The sequence below is a fragment of the Mobula hypostoma genome, chromosome 14 (assembly GCF_963921235.1).
Source record: "Mobula hypostoma chromosome 14, sMobHyp1.1, whole genome shotgun sequence".
Lineage (NCBI taxonomy): Eukaryota > Metazoa > Chordata > Chondrichthyes > Myliobatiformes > Myliobatidae > Mobula > Mobula hypostoma.
This window is the reverse complement of record NC_086110.1, coordinates 19727368-19742536: the sequence shown is the minus strand read 5'-3', so window position 1 is coordinate 19742536 and position 15169 is coordinate 19727368. Positions and strand designations below refer to the sequence as shown.

The following is a 15169-nucleotide window of genomic DNA, read 5'->3' as shown; positions in this document are numbered from 1 at the left end:
CTGTGTGGTTTCCAAACAATTAAGAAGCTGGCCCTCCATTGGAAGTGGATGGAATATGCTTGATAACGCAAGAGAATTTGTGCTAGTGTCCCCTGATCATCTCAATAGCTATGTCCAACTACTCGCACCTATTAGTTTTGTCCCTATTCATGAAATTGAGTGAGTAAGCCACTCACCCAAGTGTTTCCCAATATTTTCAGCAGTGCCAATGACTTATTCTAAAGGTAAGAATACAGTTAACTTTATATTTTACTGATGTTACCAAATTTTCACCTTGTTTTGAATGTATCTCAAAGGATGTGTGATTTAAATGACTGGTCTCATTAACACTTTAGATTCTGGACTAGTTCCTGAGGATTGGAGGGTGGCTAATGTAACTCCACTTTTTAAAAAAGGAGGGAGAGAGAAACCGGGGAATTATAGACCAGTTAGCCTAACATCGGTGGTGGGGAAAATGCTAGAGTTAGTTATCAAAGACGTGATAACAGCACATTTGGAAAGCAGTGAAATCATCGGACAAAGTCAGCATGGATTTGTGGAAGGAAAATCATGTCTGACGAATCTCATAGAATTTTTTGAGGATGTAACTAGTAGAGTGGATAGAGGAGAACCAGTGGATGTGGTATATTTGGATTTTCAAAAGGCTTTTGACAAGGTCCCACACAGGAGATTAGTGTGCAAACTTAAAGCACACGGTATTGGGGGTATGGTATTGATGTGGATAGAGAATTGGTTGGCAGACGGTAAGCAAAGAGTGGGAATAAACGGGACCTTTTCAGAATGGCAGGCAGTGACTAGTGGGGTACCGCAAGGCTCAGTGCTGGGACCCCAGTTGTTTACAATATATATTGACTTAGATGAGGGAATTAAATGCAGCATCTCCAAGTTTGTGGATGACATGAAGCTGGGCGGCAGTGATAGCTGTGAGGAGGATGCTAAGAGGATGCAGGGTGACTTGGATAGGTTAGGTGAGTGGGCAAATTTAAGGCAGATGCAGTTTAATGTGGATAAATGTGAGGTCATCCACTTTGGTGGCAAAAACAGGAAAACAGATTATTATCTGAATGGTGGCCAATTAGGAAAAGGGGAGGTGCAACGAGACCTGGGTGTCATTATACACCAGACATTGAAAGTGGGCATGCAGGTACAGCAGGCGGTGAAAAAGGCGAATGGTATGCTGGCATTCATAGCAAGAGGATTCGAGTACAGGAGCAGGGAAGTACTACTGCAGTTGTACAAGGCCTTGGTGAGACCACACCTGAAGTACTGTGTGCAGTTTTGGTCCCCTAATCTGAGGAAAGACATTCTTGCCATAGAGGGGGTACAAAGAAGGTTAACCAGATTGATTCCTGGGAAGGCAGGACTTTCATATGATGAAAGACTGGATCGACTAGGCTTAGACTCGTTGGAATTTGGAAGACTGAGGGGGGATCTTATTGAAACATATAAAATCCTAAAGGGATTGGACAGGCCAGATGCAGGAAGATTGTTCCTGATGTTGGGGAAGTCCAGAATGAGGGGTCACAGTTTGAGGATAAAGGGGAAGCCTTTTTGGACCGAGATGAGGAAAAACTTCTTCACAGAGAGAGTGGTGAATCTGTGGAATTCTCTGCCACAGGAAACAGTTGAAGCCAGTTCATTGGCTATATTTAAGAGGGAGTTAGATATGGCCCTTTTGGCTAAAGGAGTCAGGGGGTATGAAGGGAAGGCTGGTGCAGGGTTCTGAGTTGGTTGATAAGCCATGAGCATAATGGTGGTGCAGGCTCCAAGGGCCAAATGGCCTACTCCCACACTTATTTGCTATGTTTCTATATAAAGGGTCAGAGAACAATGATATTAGCAGTCTCAGTGGTACTTGTGGGATAACAGGGGGTCACCCACTGCTCTGAGAGAACTTGTCCTGAATGTCAACCAAGAAAGAGCCCGTTTGCAAGCTAAAGTATTGTTGATATTTCACTGATTGAATTGTTATATTACAAACGGGTTGTAGTTTGCAGGAGAATGGTGTTGTTTCTCTGTGAATTCCCTGTCACTATTTCTAACTTCGTTCCATTCTATTCAGCAAAACCCAATTTACTCAAAACTCTGTCTTGTTAAAATTGTGCACCTTACACTAGGCTTGTGAGGGGAAATAAACAGATTCTTTGGTCAACAATTTTTGTCGAGGGAGCAATGAGCTTGTATTTTGAGCTTGAATTGCACCCATTCGGAGTTCAGAGACAAAAAGATAGTGTTTTCACCCAGATCAGGGAGAGAACTTTAAGCATCAGCGCTTCATAGCTGATCTTTTTCAGAGCTTGAACAGCAGCCAATCAATAAAAATAAGACGGGGGCAAGTGAAACTGTTCTTGTTGGTCGTGGGGCGGTGTTAGAGTGGGGAGAATTTTGTCTTTGGCTTAATGGGCTTGGGGATAATAGTCTTGGGTGACGTAAGTATCTGGTAAGCTTTCTCTTGCTCATTCTTCATTTGTTAGTGTATAGTCAGGGCAGTAAGAATGGCTCCATTGGCTAGCTGTGTTTTGTTCTTTGTGAGATATGGGAATTCTGGAAGACCTCCAGCCTCCTTGATAACCACATCTGCACCCAGTGCTTCAAGCTGCAGCTCCTCAAAGAAAGTGTTAAAAGATTTGGAGCTGCAACTCGATAGGAAACTGAGGAGGTGGTAGATAGGAGATACACGGAGGTAGTCACCCCTAGGTTGCAGGAGGCAGGTAAATGTGTGACTGTCAAGAGAGGGAAGAGAAATAGGCAGCTGGTACACAGTACCCCTGTGGCCATTCCCCTCAATAACGAGTATACCATTTTGGATACTGTTGGGGATGACCAGGGAAGCTGCAGCAACTGTGTCTCTGGCACTGTGGATCAGAAGGGAAGGCAGTGATGGGAGATTCCATAGTTAGAGGAGTAGACAGAAAAGTCTGTGGACACGATAAAGACACCCAGATAGTATGTTGCCTTCCAGGTGCCAAGTTCAGGGACATCTCGGATCATGTCCATGACATTCTAAAGGGGGAGGGTGAGCAGCCAGGTATCTTGGTACATATTGGTACCAATGACATAGGAAGGAAAAGAGGGGTCCTAAAGAGAAAATTTAGAGAGCTTGATAGAACAGGGTAACAATCTCTGGTTTGCTGCCTGTGCCACATGCCAGTGAGGGCAAGAATAGGATGATTTGGCAGATGAATGCATGGCTGAGAAACTGGTGCAGAGGGCAGAGTTTCCGATTTATAGATCATTGGGAACTCTTCTGGGGAAGGTGTGACCTGTACAAAGGGATGGGCTACACCTAAACCCAAGGGGGACCAATATCCTTGTGAGCAGTTTTGCTGGAGCTGTTGGGAGGGTTTAAGTTAATTTGGCAGGTGTTGGGAACTGGAGTGATAGAGCTGAGGATAGGATTGTTGCTTTACAAGCAGAGGTAGTGGAAAGTGAGACTGTCAGGAAGGACAGGCGAATAATAGGGCAAAATTGCAGTCAGTGGATTGCAGTGTTATGGGGGAGCAAAATTGAAGAGGGTGGCAAATACAGGACTGAAGGTGATATATTTGAATGCATGCAGTATACGAAATGAGGTAGATGATCTGTTGCACAGTTAGAAATTGGCAGGTGTGATGTGGGTATCATGGAGTCATGGCTGAAAGATGATTATAGTTGGGAGCTTAATATTCAAGGATGCACAAAAGATATCAAAATGACAGGCAGGTAGGAAGAGGAGGAAGTTTGGCTCTGCTGGTCTTTTTTTGTTTTAAAAAAAAAATCTTTAGAAAGTGGTGACACAGGAGTGGAAATTGTAGAATCCTTGTGGATTGAGTTAAGAATTTGCAAGGGTAAGAGGACCCTGATGGGAATTATTTACAGATCTCTGAACAGTAACCAGGATGTGGTCTATAGATTACAGTGAGCGATTTAAAAAAAAGCACGTCAAAAAGGGAATGTTATATTAGTCATAGATTTTAATAGGCAGATATAGTGGGAACGTCAAGTTGCTGCTGGATCCCAAGTGAGAATTTCTGGAAAGCCTGAGATGACTTTGTAGAGCATCTTGTGGTTGAGCCCACTAGGGGATCCACAGTTCTGGATTGGATGTTGTGTAATGAACCAGATATGTTTAGGGAGCTTAAGGTAATGGTGATCATAATATGATAAAATTCACCCTAAAATTGAGAGGAATAAGCTAAAGTCAGATGTATCAGTATTACAGTGGAGTAAAGGGAATTACAGAGGCATGAGAGAGGAACTGGTCAAAGTTGATTGAAAGGGGACACTAGCAAGGATGACAGCAGAGCAACAATGGGTGGAGTTTCTGGGAGCAATTTGGAAGGCACAGGATAAATGCATCTCAAAGAAGTAGTAGTATTCTAAAGTCAGGATGATGCAATCGTGGCAGACAAGGGAAGTTGAAGCCAACATAAAAGCAAAAGCGAGGGCTTTTGATAAAGCAAAAATTAGTGGGAGGTTAGAGGATTGGGAAATGTTTAAAAACCAACAGAAAACAACTAAAAGAAACATAAGGGGGGGAAATATGAAATAAGAATGTAAGCTGGCCATGTCAAAAATGACAGCAAATGCTTTTTCAGATATATAAAGAGTGAAAGAGAAGCAAGAGTAGATATCGAACAGCTGGGGCAGTGGTAACAGTGGACAAGGAATGGTGGACAAACTGAATGTTTTTCACCAGTCTTCACTGCGGAAGACACTAGTAGTGTGCCGGACATTTGAGAGTGTCAAGGGCAGAAGAGAGTGCAGTTGCTATTACTAGGGAGATGGTGCTCAAACCATCTTTGCAGGTTGAGTCTGTGGTAAGGAACACAAATGCAATATTAGCATTCATTTCAAGAGAATGAGAATATAAAAGCAGGGATGTAATGCTGAGGCTGTAAAAGAGACTGGTGAGGCCTCACTTGGAGTATTGTGAGCAGTTTTGGGCCCCTATTTCAGCACAGGATGTGCTGACATTGGAGAGTGTTCAGAGGAGGTTCATGATGATGATCCCAGGAAGGAAAGCAGTATTGAAGGGTCTGGACCTGTACTCGCTGGGAGTTAGAAGGGTGGGGTGGGGTAGGGGGATTCTCATTGAAACCTATTGAATGTTGAAAGGCCTAGATAGAGTAGATGTGAAGAGGATGTTTCCGTTGGGGGGGGGGGTGAAGATTAGGAGAGCCTTGGACCAGAGGGCACAGCCTCAAAACAGAGGGATATCCATTAGAACAGAGAAGAGGAGGTATTTGTTTAACCAGAAGGTGGTGAATCTGTGGAATTTGCCGCCATTGTCATTGAGTGCATTTAAGTCGGAGGTTGATAGGTTCTTGATTAGTCAGGGCATGAGAGATTATGGGGAGAAAGCAAGGGAATGGTGTTGAGAGGGAAATGGATCAGCCATGATGAAATGGCAGAGCAGACTTGATAGGCTGAATGGCCTAATTCCACTCCTATGTCTTGTGGTCTATTTTGTACTGAGGTCAGTTAATCATGGATGCAAAACCTGATTTATGGCTTAACTATTATTCATTTGACAACACGCTGAACAATAAACATATTTTACTATTGTACAAGTTGAGTAACCCTTATCCAAAATGTTTGCTGGCAGAAGTGTTTTGGATTTTTTCGGACATTGGAGTATATAATAAGATAGCTTGGAATCGATATCATTCCTGAATGATGTGTTCTGAATGACTCTGAATTTATGTGCTACCAGTAAGCAGTTTTTGTCTTAATGCTTGTTCATCATACATACGTAATTAACAGTAAAAATTATTACATGCCATTACTATAATGTACAGGGTAACAAATTTCTGTAACTAGCTTGATGAATATTCACAATTACCTTCAATTTTCAGTTTGTATGAGAGATCTATGCGTGTCATGATCAGTAAGCCATTAAGTGGCATATGTTCACTCTGCTGACAAATCCACTCTTTCAGTGTACAATAGACATTTTAATTTTTTGCTTTACGCAGTACTTTTCCATTTTTTCCCATTAACTCCTGTTCATTGCATATGTTACATAACTTCCCAGAATAGTCTGTGATGTGCAGAGACCTGCGCATCTCTTGGGAACCTTCCCAGCACTTTGTGGAATTTTCCATTTGTGACATTGTGTTAGCACTCAAAAAAATGTAGAATTTCGTAACTTTGCGGATTTTAGAATTTCCGGTAAGGGGTACTCAACCTGAAATTGATCCTATTTGTACAAGCTACCTAATGTGTTTTAACTTGATAATTTTCAAAAGAATATAATTATTCCAGTTTCTCTCGTAGTACAACCGTGTTGTAGGAAACTGGTTCTTCAGCTGATGCTCACATTATAATCAGCACAACACTGAAATGTGTACAAATCTCAGCTGAAAATGTAATTTTAATGAGTTTTAGTGTCTTAAAGCTGTAGCTACTGTTGTAACATGTATAACTTCAATCATTAAAGGTAAAGATGATGATTCTTTTATGGATCCTTTAGTTAGAAGGTGCTTCTCAGCACTAGTTAGAGGAGTAATGTTTGGGATCTTATAACAATCCAAAATCTGTGCTGACTGCCATAGTACATTAACTCGGTAGAAAATAAAAGTTATTCTTGACAAAACTTCTGGCAATGAGAACACAATGTACTGTGGGTAGGGTTCTTATTGCCTATCATAGAGTGATTTGGTAACTTCACTGTCCAAGCCAGTTGGGTCCTGAAAGATGTAACAATCAGACTCTGTCTGTAGTAACTTGGGGCATCAATCTACATCGAGCAAATGCACCTATTCATGAAGCTATTGGTAGAAATGATTACCATACAGTCCTTCTGATGGAGACACAGTCCTGTCTTCTCATGAGACGCCCTGCATGACGTGTGTTACTACAGTCAAGCTAAATATGATAGATTCAGAACAGATGTTGCAAATGAAATATAGGCATCCATGGCATGCTGTGGACTCTCAACAAGCAGATCTGTATTCCATCAGAATCTGTAGCTACATGGCACAACTTATTCATCATTCCACTGTTGTTATCAAGCCAGCTGGTTGACCCTGGATTAATGAGGAGTGCATAGAGACCTACCAGGACTTTACTAGTCTTACGTAAAAATAAGGTGCCAATCTGTTAATGCTACACTGCAAGCCTGCTGAATAGCAAAAACAACATGGAACACACAGAGCTAAGCAACCCGACGACTGTTGGATCAGGTCAAAGTGCTGCCATATCTGGTCATGAGTGATGGTCAACAGATAAGCAGCTATTGGGAGATGGAGGCTTCATTGATAATACTCCCCTCAACATTGGCAGGGTCCAACATCAAGGTGTGAAGACAAGACAGAAGCATTCTCTACAATATGACTGGAAAGGTATGATCCAGCTCAGCTTCACCAAAGCAAGTCTTCCCATTTTTGATTCACTACACATGATATCAAGAAGTAGCTGAGTCTGTTGGGCACAACAAAGGCTATGGGCCCAGGTAACACAATTTAAAGATTTAAACTTTAGTACCAGCTATTTATCTAGCCAAGTGTTCCAGTGTAGCTACCACACTGGAATCAATCCAGCAATGTGGAGAGTTGCCGTGGTGTGTCTCATCCACAGAAGCTGAGCGCATTCAGTCTGGCTCATTATTCACCCAGTCTTGTGTCAATTAGCAGCACAGTGATGGAAGGTGTCATTGACGGTACTGTCAAGCACTATTTCTCCAGTAATTTTGCTGATAACCTGTTCTGGTTTCATCAGGATATCTTGGCTTCACAGCTCATCATAGCCATGGTCTGAGAATGAACTAAAGGGTGACATCTATTGTTGAAGTGCAGGTCAAGGTGGCATTCAAATTGGTGTGGCATCAGAAACTGATAAGCTGAAATCATTGTGGAGCAAGGAGGAAAACATCAGTCCTTGAATCATCATTGATGATCTCCAGTCCTGCATCTGATCTCTTTTTGTGTGAGATAACCTGCATAAATAAATTGATTGTTAGAAGCCAATTACCACTGTCTGAGTCTATCCTGGCAGGAGTTCTTCATTTCTCTGTCCAAAGTCGAATCATCACCTTCATCAGAGAGCTTCCTTCCATCAAAAGATTAAAAGTGGAGTAGTTTTCGGATGATTGCAATGTTTTACTGGAATCTCTCGACAGATGAAGTTGATTGTATCAGATTGCAGCAAGATCCAGGCGATGTTTGAGCATGGGTTGACAAGTAGTGACTATCTATGTACAACAAGAGTGATCTACAATCACTTTTGATTTTTAATATTATTTTTATCAAGTTCACCACTATTAACATTTTGACGTGTTCACCATTAATCAGAAGCTCATTTAGACCAGTCATAAATACCATGGCTGATGGGAGGAGTGGAAATGAGAGCGGAAATGTTGGAAATTATGGAGGATAATTTTAATCTGAAGTCCACTGTCTTAAATCTTCAGTCACAATTAAAGAGCATAGAGTAATACAGCACTGTAACAGAACGGAACGACTTGTTCTGTTGTCCTTGTTATCTTAGATTCAGTGCATTTATCAGAACGAAAACACTATATAAAATGTGGTAACCAGCCTCTATGATTTATTAGTGAAACCAAAGTGATCTACCAATTTGTATCTAAATATCTCAACTTGCCAGTTCTACTCATCGGGTATTCTCGATTGGTACCCTGGCACTGGTTGTTTCTGAGTACAGTATTTGGAAGTCTGATTGAAGAATGTTCCTGAATTCCTTGTATACTTGTTTTTTAAAGCTATCTACTCATTGTGGCTGGATGTCGGGATGTGTCCTTGCAAAGTCTAGGTTGCTCCCCTTCAGTTAATTATCCCATCTCTGCTTAAGCAACCACATCTTATAGTTCTGAAGTAAATGTATCCCGCAGATAGGGATTCAGGCAGGGCTACAGAATTCTCCCTGAATCATAAACCGAGAAAAAGATAACTCTAACCATTTCTTAACATTGTGAGAAGCAAACTAAAAAGCAGTTAAGAATAGGGAGGGAGGCACTTTTAACCCTTGCCTTAAAAGTACAGAAGTAGGCCCATTAGACTGATTGGTCTGTGCTGACTGAGATGCCTACTCAATCTAGTCCCATTTGTCTGCATTTGGCTCTATATATGTTGCCGCTCAAGTTCCTATTAAATCTAACCCCTCACCTTAAACCTATTCCCTCTATTTCTTGATTTCAAAGGTTCAAAGGTCCAATTTAATGTAAGAGAAATGTATACAATATACATCCTGAAATGCTTTTTCTTCACAAACATCCACGAAAACATAGAAGTTCCCCAAAGAATGAACCAAAGATAACGTAGGAACCCCAAAGTCCCCTCCAGCTCCCCTCCTTCCTGTGCATAAGCAGCAGTGAGCAACAATGCCCCTCCCTCCCACCGGCAAAAAAAGCAAGTATTGTTACCACCACCGAACACTCTGTGTTAGCAAAGCAATAGCAAAGACACAGACTTGCAGTTACACCAGAGACTTCATGTTTCATCTGGCATTTGATATACCACAGGTTCTCTCTCTCCCTAATAAGGGAGAAGGTGTCTCTATTTTTTCCCCAGCGAGCAGGGAGACATAACAAACAACTTGCTGGTTTAGGATATTAGAAGTCTGTTACGTCTCTTTTTTTTTGAGCTCTGTGCCTGAAGATCACAAAGATCCCAGGTCTTTGGGCCCACAGCAGATATCCTGACTCTCCCGACGACACATGGGTCTCCTGCCGTGACACCGACCCTCGATCCACCCGTCTGCAGAGCCCTGAGATCTCAGGCTTCCGAATTTGAGTCAGACTCTCAGGCTGAACCTTGGCGAGCCAAACAATGGCCAGTCCTGAAACCCCGAGAACGGGTCCCATTCCAGCAAGGAACCAAAATCAGCGTGTAACTCCAGGTCAGGTTCTTTAAAAGAACCCTGAAAGGGAAAAATAAAGATATTGAAGATGGAAGTAGAGCTGTTACCAAAGATGCAAGCAAAGGAGTTGCCATTTAGCACCATCTTAACTTCTTTCCACCTCTTTCCTCAACATTGCATTCACCCTATTTATGCCCCTCATGATTTTATTTGTGAAGATGGTGACTAGTAGATCCTTTACTCAGTGCAGAATATATGGAGTCTGATGGAGTAGGTGCTGAGCATTAGGGGAACCTTTTTCTGGTTTTGAATGGAAGCAGAGTGGGTGAGAACATGAATAGATGTGATTATGAACCCTGTCATAATGGTAGTAGGGAGAGCATGGTGAGGAAAAACAAACTTGCAGTGGTAGTATGGAAAATGACATTGTCAGAACAGAAGCAATAGTTTTGAATTGAGGTCTGATTTTGCAGCTGCCTCAGATTATTCTGACGCTGCAGCTTTCTAATCTGAATAGATTGTATTAGCAATGAAGAAATGTAAATGGCACAGCATGTTCCTACCCAACTCTGCTTGATAAAGCCTTAGCTTTTTTTTTTGAATTACTTACTTTTACTATTCAGTTCAGCATATCTTTGCTGAGAACATAAGTTGTAAATCTATTGCATTTGAATTGTTTGAGTGCTTTTAGGGATCTAACTATGGAAGCTATGAAGATCAACTAAGAAAAAGAATGGACAACATGTAACCTGTGGGATATTTTTCTTTTATTAAATGAAGTCAAAAAACAGCATGTTCTGTGCCATTTTTAGATGCCGTTGCCAAAATGATCTATTCAGTTTTGGCTAAACTATATAATCAGATGCTACATAAGTGAATGAACACTCAACACAAAAAAGCAACTAGGACTAAATTATCTATTTATTCCTGGGTGTAAGCCTGCTACCAGACAGAATTTAGGCCAGTAGGCATTGCCAAGTTAATTAAGATACTGGTAGACCATGCCCAGAGCCATAGTTGTGATTTGAATTTTGGCCTTTGTCGTGCTGAGCCAATCAAAGTAAAATGTGAAAAGGCACGGATATAACCTGTGGAATATATTATAAATGGTGTAATGGCTCTTTCCTTAAATTAGTTCATCAAATAATTTGAAAGATGATGGAAATACTAATGTGTTGTGTTAGTCTCTTAATGGGATATCACATTGAAAATCTAACACTTTGTATGGAAATAAAAAAAAGCATTTAGTTTATCAGATACGTGGGAACTTGCTACATGTTGAGTACCCCTTATCTGAAATTCCAAAATCCAGAAACCTCAGAAATTAATTTTTTTTTGAGCACTGACATAAAGTCACCAATGGAAAATTCCTCAAGGCACTGGGGAAAGTACCCAGGTGATCATCACAGACAATTCTGAGAAGTGACCTCACGTATGTAATGAACAGAAGTTAATGAAAATGAAAAAAATTGCACAGCGACAAATGAAGATCTCGAATGTGTTTTAAAAGAGTGGATTCGTCAGCATTGGAGTAGAATATATTTTACTAAACGGTATGCTGATTACGAAAAAAACAAAGATCTATCACAGAGAGCTGAAAATCGAAGCTGATTGTGAACGTTCAGCAAGCTGGTTGAACTTTAAGAAAAAGCACGGCATTAAATTCTTAAAGATTTAAAAAAAATAAAGCATTGCTGGTCAAGAAGCAGCAGAGAAATTACGTTTGCAAAAATCGTCCCTGATGAAAATCTAACACCTGAACGAGTCTACAATGCTGATTGTTTTTATACCTTACATAAAATCTTTAAAAAAATTAAATATTGTGTACATTCACCTTTTAGTCAAAACATGACATTGTAGCTGGAGACTAAAGCCGGCCTGTTGTTTTTCAGCAGTTAATTCAGGAATTCTCCCGATGCTGCTGAGCTGCTTTTGTGATCCTTCACACGTGTTTCATTCTATTAATAGTACGTAATGCTTTTTATCATTAGGTACATATGTGTGATGAACAAGTGTGAGACAAAGTCTGCTTACCGGTAGCACATAAATTCAGAGTCAGAAATGATGGCAATCCCAAGCTATCCCATTATATATTCTGAAATCCAAAACACTTTGGGCCCCAAGTATTCCAGTACTCAACCTGTATCTCTGTTCCTAATGACAACCACCTGCCTTTGGAGTGATGTTGTTATTGGGCCTTGTCACTCTCCCTGAAATGAATTAAGCATAGTGATCACTTGTATTATAATAGCAATAATAATTGCTGGAACTCTGGGAATTGGAGTGGGCTGTGATGCCAGCAAACTGAGCTGAGCAGTCTATCAAGCTAAGCAATTTGTTTGACGTAAAATATATATTCATTATGTAATGCTATTCAAGGATTAGAGTAGTAAAGTGGAGTTAAGGTAGAAATCCACTCAGACATCACTGCATAGCAAGTAGCGTAGAGGGTTGAGAATGCAACCTTGTGGAGCACCAGTGTTTAGAATAATCGGTCTCGGGTGTTGCTGCCTTTCCTTTCTGATTCTTGTCTGTTGGTCAGAAATACAAGGATCTAGTTGTAGAGGGAGGCATTCAACCCAGGGTCTGGAGTTTGGTGATGAGTTTGCTTGTAATAATATCTGAAAGAAAAAACACCTATTTTAGGATATTTTACAACAAGGCAAATTTGCAAATAGCCGAGGTTCATGTCAATTTAACTGATTTTCCTCCATTTCATCAGAAAAGCCTGCAAGCAAGTCAATCAGCGAATGAAGCTTGAATCACTGTTAACAGCTTCAGGATTTCTATATTTAATAATGTACACAACAGGATGTTGAAATCGCTGTCAGAACTGTAGAGCAATGACAACAAACATGGATGTTTTTGCAGTCTTTAACTGTCTGGGATAGCAAACATTCTTTTTTCTGATCTTGCTGACTGATGCAAAATATGCGTTAAATTTAATTGTTGACTACACATGCCATTTTACCATGATATCTGTACAGTTCCATTTCCATTTTGTGAACTGATTTTAAAAAATTTCCCTTTGTGATTTGCAGACCTTTGCAATGGCAGAGAGGTATCATTGGGAGTCCATGTTGGTGGAATGGGAACAGGAGAAGCAAAAGATCCTTCACACTCTTCTGGCATCTGGAGAAGATGCTCTTGACTTTACTCAGGAGACTGAGGTAATTCTCAATGTGACCCAAGAAATTTAGGATACAGATTTAATCCTGTGGCTTTGGCATATTAGTTTTTTTAATTAAACTCGATGTCATGATTATGCATATAAATCTTCAGAAGTTAAACTATGTGCAGTTTATTATGTAGTAATATTATTTCTACTGAAGTTTGTAGTTTCAAACCATTATAAATACATAATTCTGCTGTAGGTTTTAATTGTTGCAGACTCTCTGATTAATGTACTAGTATGAAATCCTTGGTGGATTACTCAGCACCGATTTATTTTAAAAATTAGTTCATTTTCCTATCTGATTCACTCATCCCATCCAATTAAAACCCTACAGACGATGTCATTTCATCTTCTATGACACCTCTATTGTCTCTCCACATTTCACTCAGACTATCCATTCATGAGTAAACAGCGATTTGGTTATTTGTTAGCGTATTGTGGAGGCCTGCATCACCTGGTAAATGATTAATGTCATATTGATACCTTGTCACTTATGTGTACGTTATGCATCTATCTTATTTAGATTTTCACTATGGTGATGTGACTCTTTTTACCAAATCATATATTTCTTTACTTTGGTACCTTGTGCTGTTCTGAGCGGTTCTCTTGCTTCTGTTTCTCATTTAAAGTTTATATTGCTTATCACCTACAATAGGGAAAAAAGTTCTCTTAAGGTATCTTCGCTGTATTCCTACAGTGCATGTGGCAAGTGGCTTCATCTTCAGTTCCATCTTCCATCTCAGTATGTCATTAGTTCATTACTCTCTCATCCTTCTCCCACCCATCCTCTTTCCTTCCCCCACAACAAAGCTGTAATCTAATGTTTATTCTCTTCTTCCTTTTCCATCTTCCTTCACACTGTCGTTAACGCTTTGTAGAGGAGAAATACTTGTAGTTTCAGTGATTTGCTATCTGCCTGGCTGATTTTCCATTAGACATAGAGCTATACCGAAAGATTATATAAATCTGTTTCTCCTAGGTTTGAGAGAAAACAGTCCCAGCCTATCCAGCCCCTCATAATTCAAGCCCTCCGGTCCTGACAGTATTCTTGCAAATCTTTCCTGCATTCTCACTAACCTAAACCCATAGTACAATGACCAGAAATGCACACAATGTTCCAGGTGCAGTCTTGCCAACATCTTGCTCAACTGTAACATGATATTCTAACTGTTGTACTCAGTGCCCTATCTAAAGAACACGGGTGCCATATTCTGCCGGCACCACCGTGTCAGCTTGTGTTACTGACTTGGGAATTATGTACTTCGACTTTTATGTTCTTTAAAGTTCAAAGTAAACTTATTATCAAAATGTATTATGTCACCATGTACAAGCTTGAGATCATGTTCTTACTGACAAACTTAATAAATCCAATAATCATAATAGAATTAATCAAACAGGCAATCAATGTGTGAAAGACAAATTATGCAAATACAAAAGGGTGGGGAAATAATTAATAAATAACAATCAAGAATATGCGATAAGGGGTCCTTGAAAGTATGTCCATAGGTTGTGGAAATATTCAGGGATGGGGCACGTGACGTTGAGTAAAGATATCCCCTCTGGATCAGGGGCCTAATGGCTGATGGTTACTCATGTTGCTGAACCTGGTGGTGTGAGTCCTGGTTTGAGAGGTTGGTCATGACCAGACTGAACTCCTGCCTCAGCAAGGACCTGGACCCATTGCAATTTGCCTATTGCCACAATAGTTCAACAGCAGATGCAATCTCAATGGCTTTCCACACGACTTTAGACCACCTGGACAACACAAACACCTATGTCGGGATGCTATTCATTGACTATAGCTCAGCATTTAATACCATCATTTCCACAATCCTGATTGAGAAGTTGCAGAACCTGGGCCTCTGCAATTGGATCCTCGGTTTCCTAGCTGGAAGACCACAATCTGTACGGATTGGTGATAACATATCCTCCTCGCTGACGATCATCACTGGCGCACCTCAGGAGTGTGTGCTTAGCCCACTGCTCTACTCTCTGTATACCCATGACTGTGTGGCTAGGCATAGCTCAAATACCATCTATAAATTTGCTGATGATACAACCATTGTTGGTAGAATCTCAGGTGGTGACGAGAGGGCGTACAGGAGTGAGATATGCCAACTAGTGGAATGGTGCTGCAGCAACAACCTGGCACTTAATGTCAGTAAGACGAAAAAGCTGACTGTGGACTTCAGGAAG

The 15169-nt window shown here is 40.7% G+C and overlaps 1 protein-coding gene across 11 annotated transcripts in view; it reads left to right on the top strand.

Annotated features, from left to right (window-relative positions):
• The window catches only part of nup93 (nucleoporin 93), a 241711-nt gene that overhangs the window by 164648 nt on the left and 61894 nt on the right, over positions 1 to 15169 (top strand). For all 11 annotated transcript variants that reach the window (XM_063066763.1, XM_063066768.1, XM_063066771.1 and 8 more), the window contains one exon: positions 12840 to 12968. In XM_063066763.1, coding sequence (XP_062922833.1) covers positions 12840 to 12968 — 129 coding nt within the window. The remainder of the gene's footprint in view (positions 1 to 12839; positions 12969 to 15169) is intronic.